The 25,738-nt window shown below is 48.8% G+C and overlaps 2 protein-coding genes across 2 annotated transcripts; both read left to right on the top strand.

The window, feature by feature from the left end:
* Positions 1 to 1,377: 1,377 nt before the first annotated feature.
* On the top strand, positions 1,378 to 3,381 carry lratb.2 (lecithin retinol acyltransferase b, tandem duplicate 2). Its single transcript, XM_067261411.1, has 4 exons — positions 1,378 to 1,734; positions 2,311 to 2,385; positions 2,469 to 2,621; positions 3,226 to 3,381. Exons 1-4 carry the CDS (start codon positions 1,378 to 1,380, stop codon positions 3,379 to 3,381), a joined length of 741 nt encoding a protein of 246 aa, XP_067117512.1.
* Positions 3,382 to 4,384: 1,003 nt separating this feature from the next.
* On the top strand, positions 4,385 to 8,986 carry rbm46 (RNA binding motif protein 46). The gene is made up of 8 exons (XM_067261976.1): positions 4,385 to 4,475; positions 4,723 to 4,903; positions 5,870 to 6,026; positions 7,191 to 7,320; positions 7,625 to 8,095; positions 8,147 to 8,349; positions 8,598 to 8,694; positions 8,823 to 8,986. Exons 1-8 carry the CDS (start codon positions 4,409 to 4,411, stop codon positions 8,984 to 8,986), a joined length of 1,470 nt encoding a protein of 489 aa, XP_067118077.1. The 5' UTR covers positions 4,385 to 4,408.
* Positions 8,987 to 25,738: the final 16,752 nt, after the last annotated feature.

Here is a 25,738-nt window from a genome sequence, read left to right on the forward strand (position 1 = left end):
CTCCTCCCTCCTCGACCTTCCCTCCTCATCCCTCCATCCTCCTCCCTCCCTCCTCATGGATCTGCAGTCCAGCTACTCACCCATCCGGAAGGTTCTAGAATGGCCTTCAAGTTCCGCAGAGGGATTCCGTTTGAGAGGAACGTCCTGTCTCCCCCAAGTGTGTGTGTGTGTGTGTGTAAGGTGTGTGTGTAAGGTGTGTGGTCTGTTGGAGGGGAAAGTGTTTGAACTGTAAAAATGCTTTTGTACAGAATCTATTTTTGGCATTGTCTCACGCATCCATTGTATATTAGTATGTAAATAAAAGAGGTACAAGTTACAGATTCTCACCAGCAGATGGTGCTCAATGTGTGTGTGTGTTTTATAGAGTGTGTGTGTGTGTTACAGAGAGACTAGGTGTGTGTGGCCAATACAGGCGACTGAAATATAACTGACATCAGAAGCTATGAAGGAGTCACTGTCCCAGAAGAGTGTGTGCGTGAGAGAGTGTGTGTGTGATTGTGTGCGTTACTGAAACTTTCAGATTCCAAGTCACACCTGACATCTACTCTCTGTTTACCTACTGTCTATAACTCACTGTAGGCACACACACACATATACACACACGCTCACACACACGTATATACACACAGTAGTTAGAGTACAGAGTGGGGTGTTGTAAGGTCACTGTGGCTACCAGCCCCAACACAGGCTTTCAAACACACACTCACAGTATAGCTTACAGAACAGAGTGGGGTTGTGTAAGGTCGGTTTGATTACTAGATTGTGAAACAGATGAATATTCAGCTCATTTACTTATACAATCTGTTACAGACAGACACACACACACACCGACACACACGCTGACACACACACACTGACACACACGCTGACACATTCACAAACAGATGCATGACAAAACACACACGCACTGATGCATGTGACTCACACCTTTACACACACTTTCTCTCCCTCTCTCTCCCTCCCTCTCTCTCTCCCCCTCCCTCACTCCCTCCCCCTCCCTCCCTCCCTTCCTTGTCCTCTCTTGTGCTCTCCCTCCCTCTGTAAGAAAATATGTAGGAAAGGAATCCAGACCTTTCTAATCCATCTAAGAGTTTAAAACAGATCCAGGACTAGGAGGTACCTAGGCATTCTCCGTAGCGCACCATGGTGGCACCTAACCTCTGATCTGATCCCAGGTCAGTCCTTACACTCTAATCCCCAGCCAAGCTCTGCTATAAGAGCCTAGAGGCTGGACCTACCAGACCACTCTCCTCTCCTCCGGTCCTCTCCACCTCTTCTCCAGTCCTCTTCATCTATCCTCCCCTCTACTATTCCACCCTCTCTTCTTCATTACCTTACCCTCTCCTCCAGTCTTCCTCTCCTCCTCCTCTCCGCACCATGTTCCCTCTCTACTTCCTCGGACTCCTCTTTATCGCGCCCCGGACGGACGACAAGAGAGAGGATAGAGAGAGCGGGAAGGATAGAGAGAGCGGGAAGGAGAGAGAGAGCGGGAAGGAGAGAGAGAGCGGGAAGGAGAGAGAGAGCAGGGCTAGGAGCGAGCGAGGGTGCACTGGGTTTGATCGTGGGGACGTGCTGGAGGTGTCCCGGGCTGTGTTCACCCACTACGGGGTGTACCTGGGGGGGGGCAGGGTGGCACATCTGGTACCAGACATCCTGCCTGTCGTGTCTGACGACCTGTACGCCATCGCTCAGACCGTCACCAACACCAGGTTCCTGCTGGGGATACTGGCTAAGGTGAGGGGACTGAGGGACCTGTCTCTCTCTCTCTACCTGTCTGTCTGAGGGACCTGTCTCTCTCTCTATGTGTCTGTCTGAGGGACCTGTCTCTCTACGTGTCTGTCTGAGGGACTTGTCTCTCTCTCTCTACCTGTCTGTCTGAGGGACCTGTCTCTCTCTCTCTACCTGTCTGTCTGAAGGACCTGTCTCTCTACGTGTCTGTCTGAGGGACCTGTCTCTCTCTCTCTCTACCTGTCTGTCTGAGGGACCTGTCTCTCTCTCTACCTGTCTGTCTGTCTGTCTGAGAGACCTGTCTCTTTCTCTCTCTCTACCTGTCTGAGAGACCTGTCTCTTTCTACCTGTCTGTCTGAGGGACCTGTCTCTCTCTACGTGTCTGTCTGAGGGACCTGTCTCTCTCTCTCACTCTGAAGGGTCTCTCTCTGGTCTGTATACCTGTCTATAAGGTATCTGGTTACCCGCCTGCCAATTTGTCTATCTGATGACATGTCTGTCTTCCTGTCTGTCTGTCTGTCTGTCTGTCTGTCTGTCTGTCTGTCTGTCTGTCTGTCTGTGGTCCTGTCTGTGCTCTCTCAGGTGGCGAGTGTCAGGATGGACAAGGTGGAGGACTTTGCTTATGGATCAGAGATCATCGTCAACCGCACAGACAAGGTGGGATACACACATACACATCAAACATTTACTTACAAACACACATTCAAACTCACGATGTGTGTGTATATGTGTGTGTGTAGCTGGTTAGCCGGCCCCCCCTACAGGGAGAGGAGGTGGCTCGCAGAGCAGAGAAGCTCCTGGGTCTAGCAAACTTCAGCCTGCTGTGGTGGAACTGTGAACACTACGCCATGTACTGTCGCTATGCTAGCAGCATGAGCTTCCAGAGCGCTCAGGTACACCAGAGATGGGAAGTAACCAAGTACAAATACTCTACACACACCCGCACCCGCACACACATACAGGCACTTTGAGGTTGTTGTCACACCGTTAATCTCAGCTGTTATTCGGCTGCTACACTAGGAGAACCTGAATAAAAGGATTTATCTACCGCTAGCTTAGCAAACACGGGAGCTATTGTTAGTATGGAGTAAGCTCTGTTACAAAACATATTAGAGCAAACGGCTTAGAGACCATATCGTGGAAACGTGTTTTGCATGGTTACGTGGTAGGCTACATTTTGACAAAATACATGGTAACCTATTTACATGTTCACTGAATTAAAGCTTTAAGGCAGTGAGGCGAGGCTAGATCTCACTGGTAGCTATATTAGTCCTACTCGGGGGTGTTACAGAATAAACAAACTTGTTGAGTAGAAGTGAGATAAAGTTGTTGGATGCCTGTGAAATGACGGGGTAGAGGAATGCTGCCCCTTAGTGTTCAGAAACGTCCAACCGTTCACAACTTTAACAAGCTCTGTCATTTAAAGCCAACCGCCTTGGTAGTTTTTGGCATAATTTATTCTCAGAAGAAGCATGTTTTTCCTTCCTTTTTACCTAGTTCTGCTTAACGGCGCGAAAATACCTTTTGAGGCGGGCGAGCGCCTACATGAGTGCAGCCCTCGGGCTGTTCCTGATGGTCTACCTGGACGCGGTGTCCCTGTTCTCGGCCTTCGCCATCTTCTTCGTCTCCATCAACGTCTGGATGGCCGTTTAGGAACTAGGCCTATACCGAACGGTAACGGACCAACGGGTGTTGGAAAGAACAGGGTGGAAAATAATAATAATACGGGAGTAAACGGTTAGTGTATAGAACGGTTAATGAACTGTTTTGTGATCTAATATTTTTTTCGTGGAGAGTTGTTCTTCACAAGGACATTGTAGACCTAGTCTCATGGTAGGCTAAATCCTTCACTCCTATTGAGGCCTATTGTTAGAACTATGCACCTTGATTCTTTTTTTTCTTTTTTTTTCTGTATATAATTAACTCAGCCAATGTGTGCATTTCGACCTGCATGTAAAGGTGAAATTGTTTAATGTTAACATTAAAGTCAGTGTAATTTTGATCAAAACAGAAAAATAAACTAAAAAGTGAATAAATTGTGTAATGGGCTGAATAAAAATAATTTCTGGAATATCCCGCCTTTATGACTGGAAAACAGGCGCTGATTGGCTGAAAACGGGGTGTCGTATGACCCAAGTCTACATTAGTGAGGAGAATTTATAGCGAAGAGTTTTGTCCTCTTAAGTTTAGATAAATAACCTGAAAGTCTGACAGTTATCTATTGGAAATTTGCAATTTTATTAAAATAGTAAAAGACCACGGTTGGTAAGTGACTAAAGTGTGCTAGAAATCGTTTTATATTCTACCGTTATATTACCGTTGGTTCCTCTCCGGTCTTTAGCTGCAGTAACTCCGGTAGGGTAGCAGCTAGCTAGAGCTAGCTAGCCTGAGATAACACTAGCTAGCTGGCTAATTCTCCTTTAACTAACACTCGTCATTTATCACCGAAAAGTCTGTTATCTCTATAAATTCCTCACATACTGTTTGTAAAAGTAAACGAGCTCTCTAGCTAACCAACGATAATGAAGAAAAGGAGCTTAAATTCGTCTCTGTCACGACAGCCGGTAAGTAGCTAGCGAGCTAACCGTGGAGGAGGATAATGAACGGAGACGCTTGCAGCGCGCTGATGCACGAAGACGGCGGAACTGACAGTCCGAACGAAGCGGCTCTGCTCGCGCTCATGGAGAAAACCGGCTACAGCATGGTCCAGGAGAACGGCCAGAGGAAGTTTGGCGGACCCCCACCAGGTGTGTGTGTGTGTGTGTTGGAACCATGGTTGTAGCCTACTTTTCCTGCTGGATGATCCTGTAGTTTTACACTTGTACAGACGTGTGTGACATGGTTAACTGGAAGTGTGATAGGCCACGTGTGTACCGTGTAACACGCCAGGCCCCAGGAGTTTAGGAAAGTGTGCTCAATATTTCCCATAAAAATAATTTATTCTACCACCCCTCCCCACTCCCCTCTTCTCTTTCCCCTCCCCCCCCCCCCCAGGCTGGGAGGGGCCCCCGCCCCCCCGGGGCTGTGAGGTGTTTGTGGGGAAGATCCCCAGGGACATGTATGAGGATGAGCTGGTGCCGGTGTTCGAGAGAGCCGGCAGAATCTACGAGTTCAGGCTCATGATGGAGTTCAGCGGAGAGAACCGGGGCTACGCCTTCGTTATGTACACCACCAGGTAGGCCGTACACCACCAGGTAGGCTGGACACCACCAGGTAGACTGGACACCACCAGGTAGACTGGACACCACCAGGTAGGCCGTACACCACCAGGTAGGCTGGACACCACCAGGTAGACTGGACACCACCAGGTAGACTGGACACCACCAGGTAGGCTGTACTCCACCAGGTAGACTGTACACCACCAGGTAGACTGTACACCACCAGGTAGACTGGACACCACCAGGTAGGCTGTACACCACCAGGTAGACTGGACACCACCAGGTAGGCTGTACTCCACCAGGTAGACTGTACACCACCAGGTAGACTGGACACCACCAGGTAGACTGGACACCACCAGGTAGGCTGTACACCACCAGGTAGACTGGACACCACCAGGTAGACTGGACACCACCAGGTAGACTGTACACCACCAGGTAGGCTGTACTCCACCAGGTACGGTGTACACCACCAGGTAGACTGTACACCACCAGGTAGACTGGACACCACCAGGTAGGCTGTACACCACCAGGTAGACTGTACACCACCAGGTAGGCTGTACTCCACCAGGTAGGCTGTACACCACCAGGTAGACTGTACACCACCAGGTAGACTGTACACCACCAGGTAGGCTGTACTCCACCAGGTACGGTGTACACCACCAGGTAGACTGGACACCACCAGGTAGACTGTACACCACCAGGTAGACTGGACACCACCAGGTAGACTGGACACCACCAGGTAGACTGTACACCACCAGGTAGGCTGTACTCCACCAGGTAGGCTGTACACCACCAGGTAGACTGTACTCCACCAGGTAGACTGTACTCCACCAGGTAGACTGTACTCCACCAGGTAGACTGTACTCCACCAGGTAGACTGTACTCCACCAGGTAGACTGTACTCCACCAGGTAGGCTGTACACCCTCCCAAACACAACCTCCCTCCCTCCCCAGGTAACCTCCCTCTCCCCTTCTCCCCCCAGAGAGGCAGCCCAGAGAGCCATCCAGATGCTGGATAACCATGAGATCCGCCCGGGGAAGTTTGTGGGGGTGTGTGTGAGTCTGGACAACTGCAGGCTCTTCATCGGCTCCATCCCCAAGGACAAGAGGAAGGAGGACATACTGGAGGAGATGAGCAAGGTGACGCACACACACACACCATACACACCCACACCATACACACACACACACCATACACACACGCACACACCATACACACGCACACACCATACACACGCACACACCATACACACACGCACACACCATACACACGCACACACCATACACACGCACACACCATACACACACATACACCATACACACACACACACATACACCATACACACACACCATACACACACACACACCATACACACACACACCATACACACACGCACACACCATACACACGCACACACCATACACACGCACACACACCATACACACACACCATACACACACGCACACACCATACACACGCACACACCATACACACGCACACACCATACACACACACACATACACCATACACACACACACACATACACCATACACACGCACACACCATACACACGCACACACCATACACACGCACACACCATACACACACACACACATACACCATACACACACACACACACACCATACACACACACACCATACACACACGCACACACCATACACACGCACACACCATACACACGCACACACCATACACACACACACACACACATACACCATACACACACATACACCATACACACGCACACACCATACACACGCACACACCATACACACACACCATACACACACACCATACACACACACACACACACACACACCACACACACACACCATACACGCACACACACACCATACACACACACATACACCATACACACACACCATACACACACACACACCACACACACACACCATACACGCACACACACACCATACACACACACATACACCATACACACACACACACACACACACCATACACGCACACACACACCATACACACACACACACACCATACACACACACATACACCATACACACACACATACACCATACACACACACATACACCATACACGCACACACACATAGGAGGAGGCTTATTCCGTGTTAGTGTGTATTTTCTCATGATTATTTTCAGTCAGCTGTAAAGATGGGTTTACTGGTGTGCTAAATTACCACTGTGGTGTTTGTGTGTGTGTGTGCTCCTGTGTGTCCCCTCCTGTGTGTGTGTCCCCTCTCCTGTGTGTGTGTGTGTGTGTGTGTGTGTGTGTGTGTGCAGGTGACAGAGGGCGTAGTAGACGTGATAGTGTATCCCAGCGCTACAGACAAGACTAAGAACAGAGGCTTTGCCTTCATAGAGTACGAGTCTCACAAGGCTGCTGCTATGGCCCGCAGGAAGCTCATACCAGGTACACACACACACGCACTCACACACACGCGCGCACACACGCACGCACGTACGCACACACACACACACACCACAGAGTCGACATTCACACTTAAGCAGGAAGGTTTGGTCCCAGTAACCATCAGATGTTTCACTACCTCTGTATCCTGTAGAGGGCAGCACAGCACATCTGAAGCACACAACGGTCTGGATGTGTGTGGTTCCTGTGTATGTGTGTGTGTGTCTCCTGTGTGTGTGTGTGTGTGTTTCCTGTGTGTGTGTGTCTCCTGTGTGTGTGTGTGTTTCCTGTGTGTGTGTGTGTGCAGGTACGTTCCAGCTGTGGGGCAGCACCATCCAGGTGGACTGGGCGGAGCCTGAGCGAGACGTGGACGAGGACACCATGCAGCAGGTGCGCGTCCTCTACGTCCGCAACCTGATGCTGTCCACCACGGAGGACGCCCTGCGTCGCGAGTTCTCCCGGCTCCGCCCCGGCGCCGTGGAGCGCGTCAAGAAGCTCACCGACTACGCCTTCGTCCACTTCCATTCCCGCGACGACGCCCTGGCCGCGCTGCAGCGCATGAACGGAGCGCTGATCGACGGAGCGGCTGTGGAGGTGACGCTGGCCAAGCCCGTCTGTCGTGAGGGGGGGAGGGGCGGGAGGAGGGGGGGAGGAGGAGACATGGGAGGAGGGGGAGGTGGGGGAGGAGGAGGAGGGTTTATGTTCCTCCCCCGAGAAGATGGAGGGATGGGGGGAGTCGGAGGAGGGGGAATAGAGAACATGCGCTCCCTCCCCCCTCGCCTGGGCTCCCCCTTCCTGCTGGGGCTGTCTGCGGGGGGAGACGGGGGAGGCTTGGGGGGGGAGAGGTGTGTGTACCCCCTGGTCCCGGGCGCTCCTCTCTCCCCGGCCTCCCTGCAGAGCCTGCGGCCCGGGCAGCTGGCCTCGGCCGTCTCCCTCCTGGAGCTCTGCTGCCTCCAGAACTCGTGGAGCGCCCCAGAGTACCTCCTGCTGTCCTGCCCCGGGCCGCACCACAAGACCCTGCTCATCTACAAGGTGTGTGTGGAGCCTGTTGGCCTGGTGATAACCTGGTCCTACATGCATGGCTGGTCCTCACTGTCTAAACTCCAGAAAAACCTTCTGCTCCATGATCATTAAAGCTGTTTACGTGTGTGTGTGTGTGTGTGTGTCTCTGTGTGTGTCTCTGTGTGTGTGTGTGTGTCTCGGTGTGTGTGTGTGTGTGTGTCTCCTTGTGTGTCTCTGTGTGTGTGTGTGTGTGTGTGTGTCTCTGTGTGTGTGTGCAGGTGGTGATCTCCAGGAGCAGTTTCCTGCCTGATAAGCTGTGTTCCTGTGTGGAGGACGCCAAGGAGCTGGCAGCACAGAACGCTCTCTGGAGCTTGGGTGGGCACGCACACACACACACACACACACACACAGAATGATCTCTGGAAACTGGGTGACACACACACACACTCTGAAGCACACACTTTTCTTAAATTCTTCAATTGTGTGTGTGTGTGTGACTGCAGACTGCTCCATCCTAAGCGGGGGTTCTCCCAGTAGCTTGTCTCCTCCTGCTGCTGGGCTGCTGTCATACAGCTGCAGGGCCTTCCCCTGCCCCCTCTCCCCCCCGCTGCCCACCAGCCCCCTCCAGAGGATCTACCTCCCCAACCAGCCCTCCGTCTTCTTCTGACCCCCTAGGTGAGGGGGGTGGGGCGGGGGAGAGAGATGGAGGGTAGGGAGAGGAGTGAAGGAGGAGAGAGGGGGGGGGAGGGAGAGGAGTGAGGGAGGGAGGAGAGGGGGGGGGGGGAGTGTGTGAGTAAGTGATTAGTTATCGTTAAGTGATTGTGTTTGGTAGGAGTGTGTTTGTTTAGTTTAGTGTGTTTGATGTGTGTGTTTAGTAGGAGTGTGTGTATTTGGTGTGTGTGTCTCTGATCAGTACTAAGTTTCTGGTTAAAACCTCCAGGTTTCCTGACCGAGAAACACCTGTAGAGAGGTGGAGGAAGGAAGAGAGGACGAGAGGGAGGAGGAGGAAGGAAGAGAGGACGAGAGGGAGGAGGAGGAAGGAAGAGAGGACGAGAGGGAGGAGGGAGGGAGAGAGGACGAGAGGGAGGAGAGGAGGAGAGAGAGGAGGAGGGAGGGAGAAAATGTTGTTGTATATTTTAGTTCTGGTTCTGTTTCTTTAGAACCAGTGAGGTTTGGAGTTCTGAACCTGCTTGTTCTTGGTTCTGTTGACGTTCTAGGTTCTTTTCAGCTTGAGGTTCACAAACACACACACAATCACAAGACATAGTTTTGAATGTACAAGGCTTATCGCTACAAGATGGTAGAGAAAGCAGTTTAAGCTGAAACGGCAACGCCTTCATTTGAGTACTTGTATACGTGAACCCAGGTGTGGTTCTGACACAGGTACGGTTTTGTTACTGTGGTTCAGTGCTGGTTAGCTGCGTGATTTAAACAGATCCATTTTATTTAATTATCTCTTCCTTGTGAACCTAAAATGCCTTTCAACACACAGCCAAAACGCCAATATGATTATACAAAAATTCTTTGTGCATATAAACAAAAATAAACCCCTTAGGAATATCAATATATATTTATAAAGAAATCCCTTATTCAATATTAATATCTTAATTATCAATATCATTACAATAAACAGACCCTTTGTGAATATCAATATAATTACAAACAGATGTGAGATTCTTTGTGTAGTGTAATTACAAAGACATTAATTATTCAGAGCGTATTATTTATTAAATAAGATATTCCCTGGAGATTGGATCGTATGGATATTTAAATCAGGATACAAAGTATATTAGAATCAAATGTATAAAAAAAAACTGAAAAGATTACTCATTTAGTCAGCAAACGTACACCGACACACACATATTTAAATATAGATTAAAAAAAAATTCTATAAATATGTATTATTTCTATATTTAGATGTTTTTACAGTTTTAAATGCACTAGTGATAGATGTGATTCATAACAGAGAAGATGTTTTTCATTATTTTATATTTTCTTTTTTGATATTGAATTCCATGCTTCTCTGCTCAGACACAGCAGCTGGGAACAGATTAGTTCCAGATCTGGAACGATCAACTGTCATGTTCTTTCTCAATTATATTTATTTATTGTTGTTATTGTTTTTGCCACAAACACACACATATCGTCTTGTTTACAAGTTTACCACTTCCTTGGCCGGGTTGTCGCGGCAACGCCGCTGGTTTAAAAGAAAGAAAAAAATGTTTGATGTTTTGTTTTTCTGTGTTTGGGTTTAGTTGAGTTATCAGTCTGTGTTGGACCTGCCACTCTCATATTTGTTAGTGCAGACACATCAATATGACACACACACACACACACACACACAACTGTGACACACAAACATGAAATACACACACACATACATGCATACTCCCAAATATAACACACACACACTCTGTTGTGTTTCAGCTGGTACTGTAGACCCCCTCTTTCTCCTTGTTCATGTGGAACATTTTAACTGTTGATCATGTTGAATAAATACCAGGAATACAGACTGGTGTAAGACTGTTATCAATACACAGGAGGAGAAGAGAGAGGGAGAGGAAGAGAGAGGGAGGTGGAGAGGAGAAGAGAGAGGGAGGTGGAGAGGAGAGAGGGAGGGAGAGGAAGAGAGAGGGAGGAGGAGGAGAGGGGGGTGGAGAGGGAGGGAGAAGAGAAGAGCTGGATTACAGGCCTGTGTGAGTCTTGTACCCAGGACGACCCCCACACTAGACAGTGGAGGACCCCCACACTGGGCAGTGGAAGACCCCCACACTGGGCAGTGGAGGCCCCTCACACTGGGCAGTGGAGGACCCCCACACTGGACAGTGGAGGACCCCCACACTGGGCAGTGGAAGACCCCCACACTGGGCCGGGGAGGACCCCCACACTGGGCAGTGGAGGACCCCCACACTGGGCAGTGGAGGCCCCTCACACTGGGCAGTGGAGGACCCCCACACTGGGCAGTGGAAGACCCCCACACTGGGCCGGGGAGGACCCCCACACTGGGCAGTGGAGGACCCCCACACTGGGCAGTGGAGGCCCCTCACACTGGGCAGTGGAGGACCCCCACACTAGACAGTGGAAGACCCCCACACTAGACAGTGGAAGACCCCCACACTAGACAGTGGAAGACCCCCACACTGGGCAGTGGAGGACCCCCACACTAGACAGTGGAGGAGAATTTGGTATATCTGGTGTGTGTGTGAGGGGGTGGAGTATGGCATGGCTGTGTGTGTGTGTACATGGCTGTGTGTGTGTGTGTGTGTACATGGCTGTGTGTGTGTGTACATGGCTGTGTGTGTGTGTACATGACTGTGTGTGTGTGTGTGTGTACATGGCTGTGTGTGTGTGTGTGTACATGGCTGTGTGTGTGTGTGTACATGGCTGTGTGTGTGTGTGTGTACATGGCTGTGTGTGTGTGTACATGGCTGTGTGTGTGTACATGGCTGTGTGTGTACATGGCTGTGTGTGTGTGTACATGGCTGTGTGTGTGTACATGGCTGTGTGTGTGTGTGTACATGGCTGTGTGTGTGAGAGCAAACAGCTTATTTATGTGTTTGTGTGTCTGTGTATATGAGTGATGTTCTATTGGATAGAGAAGCAGAGAGCAATTTAGGGACTCGTATAAAGATTAAGAGACAGTCATTTATTATCCTGCCAAGGGAACATTGTGTGTGTGTGAGCATGTGTGTGTGAGCGTGTGTGTGTGTGAGCATGTGTGTGTGTGTGTGAGCATGTGTGTGTGTGTGTGAGCGTGTGTGAGCGTGTTGAGGAAGAGGCCTGTCCTGCTTCCCCCCTCCTCTCCTCTCTGCCTTCTCTCCTCCTTTCTCTCCCCCTCTTTCACTCTCATCCTCCATCCCCCATGTCTCTCTTTCATTCACTTTTTCATTACATCATCATCACATCAGTCTCACTTACTCTTTTCTCTCTCTCCCCTGTCTCCCCTCCTCTCCCCTGTCTCCCCTCCTCTCCCCTGTCTCCCCTCCTCTCCCCTGTCTCTCTTCCTCTCTATTTCCAGATGGGTCCTGAATTGTTCATGACACTGTGACACACATCTGTAGTCTAACCAGCCACCCCCATCACACACGCTCACACACGCTCACACTCACACACCACCTCAGTCATGCAGAAGGATGAACATCCTGGAACACAGTGCTGCTCTCTGTGGGAGGAGGCACTCTGTCTCTCTGTCCATCTGTCTGTCTCTCTCTGTCCCCCTCTCTGTCTCTCTCTGTCCCTCTCTCTGTCCCTCTCTCTGTCTCTCTCTCTGTCCCTCTCTGTCCCTGTCTCTCTCTCTGTCCCTCTGTCTGTCTCTCTCTCTGTCCCTCTCTGTCTCTGTCTCTGTCCCTCTCTCTGTCTCTCTCTGTCCCCCTGTCTCTGTCTCTCTCTCTGTCCATCTGTCTGTCTCTCTGTCCCCCTCTCTGTCCCTCTCTGTCCATCTGTCTCTCTCTCTGTCCCTCTCTCTGTCCCTCTCTCTGTCTCTCTCTCTGTCCCTCTCTGTCCCTGTCTCTCTCTCTGTCCCTCTGTCTGTCTCTCTCTCTGTCCCTGTCTCTCTCTCTGTCTCTGTCCCTCTCTCTGTCTCTCTCTCTGTCCCCCTGTCTCTGTCTCTCTCTCTGTCCCTCTGTCCCTGTCTCTCTCTCTGTCCGTCTCTCTCTCTGTCCCTGTCTCTCTCTCTGTCTCTCTGTCCCTCTCTCTGTCTCTCTCTGTCCCTCTCTCTGTCCCTCTGTCTCTCTCCGTCCCTCTGTCTCTCTCTGTCCCTCTGTCTCTCTCTCTGTCCCTCTCTCTGTCTCTCTCTGTCCCTCTCTCTGTCCATTTGTCTGTCTCTCTCTCTGTCCCTCTCTCTGTCTCTCTCTGTCCCTCTCTCTGTCCCTCTCTCTGTCCCTCTCTCCGTCCCTCTGTCTCTCTCTGTCCCTCTCTCTGTCCCTCTCTGTCTCTCTCTCTGTCCCTCTCTCTGTGCCTCTATCTTTGTCCCTCTCTCTGTCCCTCTCTCTGTCTCTCTCTCTCTCTCTGTGTGTCTCTCTCTGTGTCTGTATCTACTGGTTTGTTAGGGAGGGGATGTTGTGAGGCGAGGAGAAAGGGAGAGAGACTCTCTCCCCTCCCCTCTCCAATCCTCTCTTCTCCTCCTCTTCTCCTCTCCCCTCATCTCTTCTCTCTCCTCTCCTCCTCTTCTCCTCTCCCCTCATCTCTTCTCTCTCCTCTTCTCCTCTCCCCTCATCTCTTCACCCTCCTCTTCTCCTCTCCCCTCATCTCCCCTCATCTCTCCCCTCCTCTCTTCTCTCCTTTCCACCTCTCCTCATCTAGTGAAATGTTTCACAAGTGAGACCAAAGGGCGGAAAAAAGGAGGTTATTGTGTGTGTGTGTGTGTGTGAGCACAGTTGGCAGAGCCAGTGGAAAGCACATTTCCAACTTAAGTAGTTGCAAAGGAACATTAGACCTGAGACTAAACTGTGTGTGTGTGGTCAAGCCTCTCAAGTAGCCGTGAGGCCATGTGCTGCAGTATCATTCATCCAGCATTCCTCTGAAAATAAACTGTGTGTGCATGAAAGTGAGTGTGTGTGTGAGAGTGAGTGTGAGAGTGTGTGTGAGAGGAGTAAAAAAGACAGATTGTGAAGGTCAAGTCATGCAGAAGGTGCCACGCAGTAAATGAAAGTGTGTCAGAGTGTGTGTGTGTGTTAGTGTGAGGAGCATCAATAATCTTCTTTCCCTCCTCTCCTCCATCTCTCTACCCAGAGGCAGGCCTGCCGATGGGGGGGACAAACGGGCTTGTTGTCCCGGGCCCAGGGTAGGGGGGTGGGGCCCAGAACTGCCCCCCCCCCAGGTATTATTTAGAACTGGAGAGGAGAGGAAGAGCAGAGGAGAGGAAGAGCAGAGGAGAGGAAGAGGAGAGGAAGAGCAGAGGAGAGGAAGAGCAGAGGAGAGGAAGAGCAGAGGAGAGGAAGAGGAGAGATCTGGGTGCGGGGGGGTTCCATCTAAGATGATCTCATCCCGGGCCCAGGCAAGACTGTGAGCTGGCAGAGGGCTGGAGAAAGAGGTACACCTCTTTTATGTACTCGTTTGTCCATCTCTTCTCTCTCATCCCTCCATCCCCCCATCATTCCCCTCCTTCCCGTACACCCCTCTCCCCCCCATCCTTCCCTCCGGCTACACTTTGACGCTCTCCTCCCCTCTCTCCTCCTCTGCTACACACTCACACCCTCAGTCTTGGACACAGAGTTACACACACACACACACACACACCAGAACAACCCTCACACACATTAATTGAACACACACACACATTAACTCACTGAGCGATGACGACACACACACACCAGAACACACACTGTCACACGGAGGCCGTTCAATATCTCAGGAATGTTTGTCAGCAGAATATGTGGTTCCTGGGGTGATGTGCAATCAATACCTGCTTACAGTAACACCAGCATACTGTAGCGTGTGTTGATGTGTGTGTGGGTGTGTGTGTTGATGTGTGTGTGTGTTGGTGTGTGTAGCTCCCCACCTGTTCACAGCTTTAGAGCTGGGTTTGTGACGTGTGTGTGTGATGGATGTGTGTGTACTTGTATGTGTGTATTTGTACAGCATGTGTGTGTGTGTGTGTGTGATGAATGCGTGTGACCCCGTGCAGACCTTGTAACAGCAGCATAACTTCCAGCTCCTGGCCAGTCTGGCAGGCTCTCTCTAATTAACAACCATCAAATAAGGATTCATAGGACAGCAGTCTGTTATTCTGGTGTGTGTGTGTGTGCATGTCTGTTTGTGGGTAAGTGTGTGTGTATGTTGCGTGTGTTCTCTATACAGACAGACAAATGAGCGTCTTATCTGCAGGGAGGAGAAGAGGATGGACGGAATAAGGAGGAGGGAGAGATATGTCATATCCTGTCTCCAGGCATTTATCACAAGGGATGTGATATTTCAGAAAGAGATACAAAGTCACGCTCACACACTTACACACACAGACACACTCACACACAGACACACAGACACACTCTCACACACACTTACACACACAGACACACTCACACACAGACACACTCTCACACACACAGACACACAGACACACTCACACACAGACACACTCTCACACACACAGACACACAGACACACTCACACACAGACACACTCTCACACACACAGACACACAGACACACTCACACACAGACACACTCTCACACACACACACACAGACACACACACACACACACAGACACACTCTCACACACACAGAAGGACACACTCACACACAGACACACTCTCACACACACAGAAGGACACACTCACACACAGACACACTCTCACACACACTCACACACAGACACACTCTCACACACACAGAAGGACACACACTCACACACAGACACACTCTCACACAGACACACAGACACACTCACACACAGACACACACAGACACACTCTCACACACACAGACACACAGACACACTCACACACACACACACACAGACACACTCACACACAGACACACTCTCACACACACTCACACACAGACACACTCTCACACACACAGAAGGACACACACTCACACACAGACACACTCTCACACAGACACACTCACACACAGACACACTCTCACACACACAGACACACAGACACACTCACACACAGACACACACAGACACACTCTCACACACACAGACACACTCACACACACTCACACACACAGACACACAGACACACTCTCACACACACAGACACACTCTCACACACACAGAAGGACACACACAGACACACTCTCACACACACAGAAGGACACACACAGACACACTCTCACACACACAGACACACTCACACACAGACACACTCACACACAGACACACTCTCACACACACAGACACACTCACACACAGACACACTCACACACAGACACACTCTCACACACACAGAAGGACACACACACACTACTTGGCTGTCACCACCAGGCTTCCACCCTCTAGGGTGACATACTCCTTCTGTAGTAGTGTCCAATCAAAAGCAGGTTAATGCAGACAAAGGTTATCCTGACTAATCAGAAGACAGAACTTTGAGGATTAACAGGAAGTGTTACGTGTGTGTGTGTGTGTTAGATAGTGTATTTGTGTGTGAGTGAATGTGTGTGAGTGTGTGTTAAACTCAGGTCAGTTAGAAGAGATTGGAGCAGGGAGAGGGCGACGGTCTCCGGGACAACAGTGGCTCTGGCGACAGGCGTGGGAGTGTTCTAGAACACACGGAACAGTGTTCTAGAACACACAGAACACTGAGGGAACATCAGTGAACAACAGCACACTGTGTGTGTGTGCATGCGTGTATAGGTGTGTACACGTGTGTGTGTGAGGGCATTGTAACCCCTCCTAGATTATTGTAGTATACTGTATTATTATATGGCAACGACAGTACCAGTGTTCTGATTGGCTAATGGGTAGTCATGCCAGCTGCGTATTGACCTCCTCGCCGGTCTGCGGTCTGATACTGATACTTATTGCCCTCTGATGTCATCTTCAAGATGAGCGATATCGAGGAGTTTTACTATCCAGATGACAATGAAGACATCAACAGCGACGAGGAAATTCTTAACTTTCTAAAAGAGCAGAAAAGTGTGAACACAGAAAGAAAAACGACAAGCGCTAGGCAGATTACTAGGTTTGGTTTCTTAGATTTCAGATTGGTTGTTATAGGCAACACCTGAAACACACCGTGAGAAGACTTGAGAGCTGAACAAAACGACATGTTTTAAATGAAAAGAGCTAAAAATGCCATATAGTAAACAACTTACTAACCTTGACTGTTCGGTTAGTAAGTAGTTAGTATTATTGTAGTATAATAATATGTTGAATGTTTGTGATGTCATGTGATGTTGAAGAGTGATGTCATGAAGGGACAGCTGGATCACTAGCTTGTCTCTCGTCACGGCAACCACCCTCGCTAGACTGACTTCACCTGTTACCATGGTTACGGAGGGGGCATAGTTCACAGAGGTAACACTGAGAAGTTAAGGTACTCGTTCTGGTGTGTGTCAGTGTGTGAGTGTTTGTGTGTACCAGCAGTGGCTGGTAGCAAGTGGGTCACGTACTTGGTCAGACACACACACACACTGTTTATCGACTGTCTCATGTTAATGGTCTAAAGTGTGTGGGCATCAATACTGATAGAGAGAGGGATAGAGAGACAGAGAGAGGGATGGGGAGGGAAAGAAGGAGGGGGAGATGGAGAGAGAGAGGGATGGATGGAGGGATGTCCTCTCATAATGGTATCGGCTAAAAACATCATTGCAGCCTATTACACAATGGTCCTTTATACAAACTCTCTCTCACACACACACCCAAACAGGGTATCTATGTTTAGGTGTAATTACCCTAATGGAGGAAAGAGAATCTCCCAGGACAAGACAGAGCTCACTGTTATGTAAATTAATCCTATTATCTGTGATAGCATGAAAGCTATGCATGTGTGTGTAGAAGGTGTGTGTGAGTATGTGTGTGTGTGTACAGTGTGTGTGTGTAGAATGTGTGTGTGTGTGTCTTTCTTCATTGTTTTCTTCAGGGAAAGTGGAGGGGAGAGGAGGGAGGGGAGAGGGGAAAGAAGGGAGGGGAGAGAAGGGAGGGGAGAGGGGAAAGGAGGGAGGGGAGAGGGGAAAGGAGGGAGGGGAAAGGAGGGAGGGGAGAGGAGGGAGGGGAGAGAAGGGAGGGGAAAGGAGTGAGGGGAGAGAAGGGAGGGGAGAGGAGAGGAGGGAGGGGAGACAAGAGTGATGTGATTCAAGTCAGAGACAGGAGTGATTCAGGACTCAGAGACAGGAGTGATGTGATTCAGGTCAGAGACAGGAGTGATGTGATTCAGGACTGAGACAGGAGTGATGTTATTAAGGACTGAGACAGGAGTGATGTGATTCAGGACTGAGACAGGAGTGATGTTATTCAGGACTGAGACAGGAGTGATGTGATTCAGGTCAGAGACAGGAGTGATGTGATTCAGGTCAGAGACAGGAGTGATGTGATTCAGGACTGAGACAGGAGTGATGTGATTCAGGTCAGAGACAGGAGTGATGTGATTCAAGTCAGAGACAGGAGTGATGTGATTCAAGTCAGAGACAGGAGTGATGTGATTCAGGACTGAGACAGGAGTGATGTTATTCAGGACTGAGACAGGAGTGATGTGATTCAAGTCAGAGACAGGAGTGATGTGATTCAGGACTGAGACAGGAGTGATGTTATTCAGGACTGAGACAGGAGTGATGTGATTCAGGTCAGAGACAGGAGTGATGTGATTCAGATCAGAGACAGGAGTGATGTGATTCAGGACTGAGACAGGAGAAATGCTGAACCAGCGTTTCATTAACGGAAGAAAATGTTTAAACAGAAACGTGAAATCTTCGAGCTCCACCAAGAACGCTCTGGGCTGAGATAATGCACACAGAAATGAAACATTTACAATGTGGCACAAACGTGATCTTGGGTGTGTTAGAACTTTAGAAAGTGTGTGTGATATACCCTGGTGTGTTAATGATGGATGTTGGTGTGTGTGTGTGTGTGTGTGTGTAGCAGAGTGGAGTGTGTGTGCGTGTAGCAGAGTGGAGTGTGTGTGTGTGTGTGTAGCAGAGTGGAGTGTGTGTGTGTGTGTGTGTTGCAGAGTGGAGTGTGTGTGGGTGTGTGTAGCAGAGTGGAGTGTGTGTGTATAGCAGAGTGGAGTGTGTGTGTGTGTGTAGCAGAGTGGCGTGTGTGTAGCAGAGTGGCGTGTGTGTGTGTGTAGCAGAGTGGCGTGGGACCTCTCTCTGCTCCAGGTCTATCTGTCTCCATCGTGCTGGATGGAACCCTGCCCACCCTGGGGTGTGTGTAAAGGTGTGTGTGTATGTATCAGTGTGTGTGTATGTGTGTGTATTAGTGTGTGTCTGCAGATGTGTGTTGGAGACTGGTGCTCAATCACTGGTTTGGTTCTCAAGGGAGGAGCTATCTGTGTACTCTACTGGGAGAAACAAGGAGGACACTCACACACTCACACACACACACTCACACTCACACACTCTCACACACACACACTCACACACACAGTGAGATATGACACGTTGAGAGTTTGAGGACAGGACAAAGAGGTTATAAAAAAGGTTATAAAAACGTCCAACTAAAACCTGAAACAGTAAAACTGCAGAATTTTCTACTGCAGGGTTCTAGCGATCTGTACCAGCCGTTACGTGGAGCAAGAATCGATCGCTCTCAATGGCTGCCTCATTGATTTCAGGCCAATCATGGTTAATGACACGGCTGGGAGAGGTAATCACTGATTATCTGATTGGTTGATTGGTTGACGGGGAGTGAAGTACACAGAGGTGTGTGTGTGATTATGTGTGTGAGTGTGTTTCCAACCTGCAGCTGGGAGAGACAGAAAGCTCAGCAGACCACAGCAGAGTGCAGGTCCCAGCCTTCTGCAACGTGTCTCTGAGACAGGAAGGTCAGAGAGATCGCTTTTACAGGGAATATCAATGATAGCAAAAAAAAATACAATCAGTGTCTCATACCAAATACTGCAAACTATCAATCACAGTCCAGACAGGTGCTGTGTATCAGTCAATAATAATTCATTATTAATACTAATATTTTCTTGACCTGTGAGAAAACCTTCTCAGATGCTTGCATCCACGGTGACGCACCCACAGAGCTTATAGAAAGTCCAGCAGAGAGACAAGTGTGAGATGTTCAGAAATAGTGTTCTGTGGTCACAGGGTCCAGGGTCTGTGGTCACAGGGTCTGTGGTCCCAGGGTCTGTGGACCCAGGGTCTGTGGTCACAGGGTCTGTGGTCACAGGGTCCATGATGGGCCTGTGTTTACCAGGAGCACAGAATGCATCAATAATAAAACGATCCACAATGAAACTAAGTCTAGAATGTCCCTGTGAAGAACTACTTTCTCCACAGATAAAATAATCAGGTCCCAAAACCGGTTTGTGACACTGTTCTCCAAATATTTGCTCATGTTCTTTCAGGCGGTGATATACCTGTTATGTTAAACCCCCTCATAACCTTCATGACTGTCCTTCTCTGGTCAACACAGATGCTACATAAGAATGAGATAATAACATAACAATATAATGATGAGAGAAAATAACAATAACATTAATTTAACAACATAATGATGATGAGAATACAGCTGGTGTGGTATGGAGTCTAATACAGTATGAACACTGATTGTGATTAACCATTGTGCTGCCTTCGGGTCACATGACCCAAAGGTTCATAACGAACCATCGTTGTGTTTACCCAATTTTACCCAATACAAAAACAAATAAAAATAATTTTCTTTTAACCATCGCAATGTGGGGGGTCTGAGACAGCCCAACGGTTAAAAGAAAATGATTCACTTTGTTTTTGTATGAGGTAAATTTGTCGCAATACGACGGTGGGTCACAATGACTGATGGGTCAGAATGACCTGAAGATAACACAAGGGTTAAAAGTGGCAAATAGTAAATCCTTCAACTTCTCCCATAACTATATTCAGAGTGTGTGTGTGTGTTCAGTGTGTGTGATAATCAGGGTGTGTGTGTGTGTTCAGTGTGTTTGATATTCAGGATGTGTGTTCAGTGTGTGTGATAATCAGGGTGTGTGTGTGTGTGATATTTATCTCTACTGGTGCTTCACTTCGAGACGATACCTGTCTCACAGTAACCCAGTCTGGAAAACTGCAGAGGGAGAGCGAGGGGGTGGGAGAGAGGGGGAGGGAGAAGAGGGGTGGGGAGAGAGGGAGAGAGGGGGAGGGAGGGGTGGGGAGTGAGGGAGGGAGAGAGGGGAAGGAGAGAGAGGGAAAGGGGTGGGGAGAGAGGGGGAGAGAGGGAGGGAGAGAGAGGGGAAGGAGAGGGGGGAGGAGAGATGAGGAAAAAGAGTTCAGACATTCGTTGATGTTCGTTTTTGCAGGAAACATTCATCACTGCATTATCTCCCTCTCTATCTCTCCCCCTCTCTCTTTATCTCTCCTTCTCTCCCCCCTCTTTATCTCTCTCCCTCTCTCCCCCCTTTTTATCTCTCTACCTCTCTCCCCCCTCTCTCTATCTCTCTCTCTCTCTGTGTGTCTCACTCTCTCTGTCTCTGTCTCTCTCTCACACACACTTCAACCGTCAGCATTTGTTAACTCAGGCATTTTACCTGGATGGATGTTCCATTATAATGTCATCACTCTCTCTCCCATCCTCCCCCCCCTCTCCCTCCTCTCTCTCCCATCCCCTTCTCTCTCCCATCCTCCCCCCCCTCTCCCTCCTCTCTCTCCCATCCCCCTCTCTCTCCCATCCTCCCCCCCTCTCCCTCCTCTCTCTCCCATCCTCCCCCCCCTCTCCCTCCTCTCTCTCCCATCCCCCTCTCTACCATCCCCCTCTCTCTCTCTCTCTCCCTCCCCCCATCTTCCTCCCACTCTCTCTTTCTTTGTTTTTTTTCATCCTTCCAGTGAGCGACACACAGCACTAATTAAACACACACACAGTATATAAATACGGGTATGGTAATCTTACCATAACACATGTAGACACACACAGACACACAGACACACACACATACAGATGTGTGTAAAGGACAGATAAAGAGAGGAGACAGACTTCTATGTTGTGTTCTGTACGTATGTGCGTGAGTGTGTTATGTATGTGTTCTATATATGTGTGTGCGTTATGTATGTGTGTTGTATATGTGTGTGTGTTATGTGTGTGTGTTATGTATGTCTGTGTGTTATGTGTGTGTTATATGTCTGTGTGTGTGTTATGTATGTGTTCTATGTATGTCTGTGTGTTATGTATGTGTTCTATGTATGTCTGTGTGTTATGTATGTGTTCTATGTCTGTCTGTGTGTTATGTGTGTGTTATATGTCTGTGTGTGTGTTATGTATGTGTTCTATGTATGTCTGTGTGTTATGTGTGTGTTATGTCTGTGTGTGTGTTATGTATGTGTTCTATGTATGTCTGTGTGTTATGTGTGTGTTATATGTCTGTGTGTGTGTGTGTGTTATGTATGTCTGTGTGTGTGTTATGTATGTGTTCTATGTATGTCTGTGTGTTATGTGTGTGTTATATTTATGTGTGTGTGTGTGTGTGTTATGTATGTGTTCTATGTCTGTATGTATGTCTGTCTGTCTGTGTGTTATGTGTGTGTGTGTGTGTGTGTGTTTTTCTTTCATTAATTCCATTTCATCCAGTTTGGAAACTGGATGAAATGGAATAAATGAGTGGAAATGAATGTGCAGGCAGAATGTGTTCTCTAGCTGTGTGTCACACACACACGTGTGTGTGAGTGTGAGTGTGAGTGTGAGTGTGAGTGTGTGTGTGTGTGTGTGTGTGTGTGAGTGTGTGTGTGTGTGTGTGTGTGTGTGTGTGAGTGTGTGTGTGTGTCTGTGTTCACCTAGTAAACTGTGATCTAACTGGCTATTAGTCCACATCATGTAGTATTCTCTGAATCCTTGTCTGGACAGACCCGACCTCGGGCACACACACACACACAGTCACACACACACACAGTCACACATACACAGTCACACATTAACCATGAGGCACAGGTGCACATGCAAGTGGGTACAGAAACACACACACACACTCACTGGTTCTTACATTATGGACACAATACTATCTTATCAGCGCAGGTCATGCTGCATGGCTGGAAAAACATATTACACACGTGCACACACACACACACACACACACACACATGCACACACACACACGCAAACAGTATCCACACAGACACACAACCAAACTCACACAAGTACTGACTTTGGTGACAAATGATTACATTGTGTATCGTCTGAAGGAGAGAGAGATGAGAGAGATGGAGGAGGGAGAGAGAGGGAGAGCGAAGAGGATGAAGAGAGAGGGAGAGAAAGAGAGAGAAGGAGAGAAAGAGAAGAGGTTGAGGAGAGATAAAGGAGAGATGGAGAGGATGAAGAGAGATTAAGCAGTGTGTTTAGCTACAGGCTCCAGTATTGTGGAGAATGATAACATTAGTCCTGTTTCTGTACAACATCACTGGTGCTTCTGCACAAACCCCATTCTACAACTCCTCATGTCTCTCTAGAACAGTCTAAAACGAGACAGACAGAGAACTTTGGTTTTAGAACTCCTGGGGTTTGGAACACTGGTCTGGTTCTAGAACCAGACTTCTGTGTCTGTGTGTTCTAGACTGGTCTAGAACCAAACTTCTGTGTCTGCCTGTGTTCTAGACTGTTCTAGAACCAGACTTCTGTGTCTGCCTGTGTTTTAGACTGTTCTAGAACCAGACTTCTGTGTCTGCCTGTGTTCTAGACTGTTCTAGAACCGGACTTCTGTGTCTGCCTGTGTTCTAGACTGTTCTAGAACCAGACTTCTGTGTCTGCCTGTGTTCTAGACTGTTCTAGAACCCGAGTCCCTGCTGGGTCCCTCTGTGGCATCATATCATCATCATGATGCTCCACTGCAGAATCCAAATCCTTCACCATCTGTCCCTGGTACACACACACACACACACACACACACACACACACATGTTAAAACATCAGGAAGGTATCTGAGGTCCAGCAGCTGAATTTAAGCTCCATGTCTAATCCTGAGCTGCAAAACACCCTGACAGCCACCAAATACACACACACTCATACACTCACACATATGCAGGCTATTACTTCACACTGTCAATTATATATATACTATATATATATACAGTATATTGCATATATGTATATATATTTAATAAAATACTATATCTGCATATAGTTGTATACACACACACACACAGAGCCTTGGCATGTATGTCACAGCACAGCAGGCAGAATACTGTTTGCTTTTGTGTACATAATACCCTGTCATGTGAATAATGTACATCCCTCCATCCCCCTCTTCCTCTCTCCCTCCATCCCTCTCCCTATCCTTCCATTCCTCCCTCCTCCATCTCCCCCTCCCTCCATCCCTCTCCCTATCCTTCCATTCCTCCCTCCTCCATCCCCCTCTCCCTCCCTCCATCCCTCTCCCTATCCTTCCATTCCTCCCTCCTCCATCTCCCTCTCCCTCCCTCCATCCCTCTCCCTATCCTTCCATTCCTCCCTCCTCCATCTCCCTCTCCCTCCCTCCATCCCTCTCCCTATCCTTCCATTCCTCCCTCCTCCATCCCCCTCTCCCTCCCTCCATCCCTCTCCCTATCCTTCCATTCCTCCCTCCTCCATCTCCCTCTCCCTCCCTCCATCCCTCTCCCTATCCTTCCATTCCTCCCTCCTCCATCTCCCTCTCCCTCCCTCCATCCCTCTCCCTATCCTTCCATTCCTCCCTCCTCCACCTCCAGCAGAATATGTGGTTCCTGGGGTGATGTGCGATCAATACCTGCTTACAGTAACACCAGCATACTGTAGCGTGTGTTGATGTGTGTGTGTGGGTGTGTGTGTTGATATGTGTGTGTGTGTTGGTGTGTGTAGCTCCCCACCTGTTCACAGCTTTAGAGCTGGGTTTGTGACGTGTGTGTGTGATGGATGTGTGTGTACTTGTATGTGTGTATTTGTACAGCATGTGTGTGTGTGTGTGTGTGTGTGTATGTGTGTGTGTGCGTGCGTGCGTGTGTGTGCGTACATAAGCACACTGCATCAGAAACAAGCCCTATTTTCTTGGTCATCCATATTTCAGAAGGATAATGGACCGTCTTCATCACACACTCATCACAAACTCACAGAAAACACACACACTAAGACACACACACACTAACACTAAGACACACACACACTAACACTAAGAAAGATGATTGACCAGCTATATTCTCACAGATTTGCTTTTGACAGAACACACACTCACACAGAGACACACACACATATTTTGATTGGCAGGTTCTATTAGACGGGAGAGTTGGTCATCTTAGGTCCATGTGTCAACAAGTAATTAAACTACTGATGAGAATAATACACACAGACAAACAGGCAGACAGACAGACAGACAGACAGAGAGACAGGCAGGCAGACAGACACACAGGCAGACAGACAAACAGGCAGACAGACAGACAGACAGACAGAGAGACAGGCAGGCAGACAGACACACAGGCAGACACAGACAGACAGACAGACAGACAGACACACAGGCAGACAGACAGACAGACAGACAGACAGACAGACAGACAGACAGACAGACAGGCAGGCACACATACATACATACATACAAACATACATACATACATAAATACACAGTCATCTTAGACTCATTATGAAACTTAGATCTTCCATCATAGAGGGAGAATTATAAACACAGGATGAGGAAACAATCAATAATCAAGACCCTATTAATAAATCCCAGATACCAACTCAATAATTACAAACATGTTAATCAATCCCAGAGAACTATAAACATGAGATTTATTTAATTGATCTGGTCTCACAGCACCACATCTAGAGGGCACACACACACACACACACACATATACACACACGCACACAAACAGACATACGCACACACACACACACACACA

Source organism: Osmerus mordax, chromosome 23 (assembly GCF_038355195.1).
Source record: "Osmerus mordax isolate fOsmMor3 chromosome 23, fOsmMor3.pri, whole genome shotgun sequence".
Classification (NCBI taxonomy): domain Eukaryota; kingdom Metazoa; phylum Chordata; class Actinopteri; order Osmeriformes; family Osmeridae; genus Osmerus; species Osmerus mordax.

Bases quoted from the DNA above. Each gene is read 5' to 3' on its own strand.
- lratb.2 (XM_067261411.1), top strand. From the start codon at position 1,378: ATGTTCCCTCTCTACTTCCTCGGACTCCTCTTTATCGCGCCCCGGACG. The intron at 1,735-2,310 runs GTGAGGGGACTG...GTGCTCTCTCAG, and splicing joins TGCTGGGGATACTGGCTAAG to GTGGCGAGTGTCAGGATGGA. The intron at 2,386-2,468 runs GTGGGATACACA...GTGTGTGTGTAG, and splicing joins TCGTCAACCGCACAGACAAG to CTGGTTAGCCGGCCCCCCCT.
- rbm46 (XM_067261976.1), top strand. From the start codon at position 4,409: ATGGAGAAAACCGGCTACAGCATGGTCCAGGAGAACGGCCAGAGGAAG. The intron at 6,027-7,190 runs GTGACGCACACA...GTGTGTGTGCAG, and splicing joins TACTGGAGGAGATGAGCAAG to GTGACAGAGGGCGTAGTAGA. The intron at 8,350-8,597 runs GTGTGTGTGGAG...GTGTGTGTGCAG, and splicing joins AGACCCTGCTCATCTACAAG to GTGGTGATCTCCAGGAGCAG.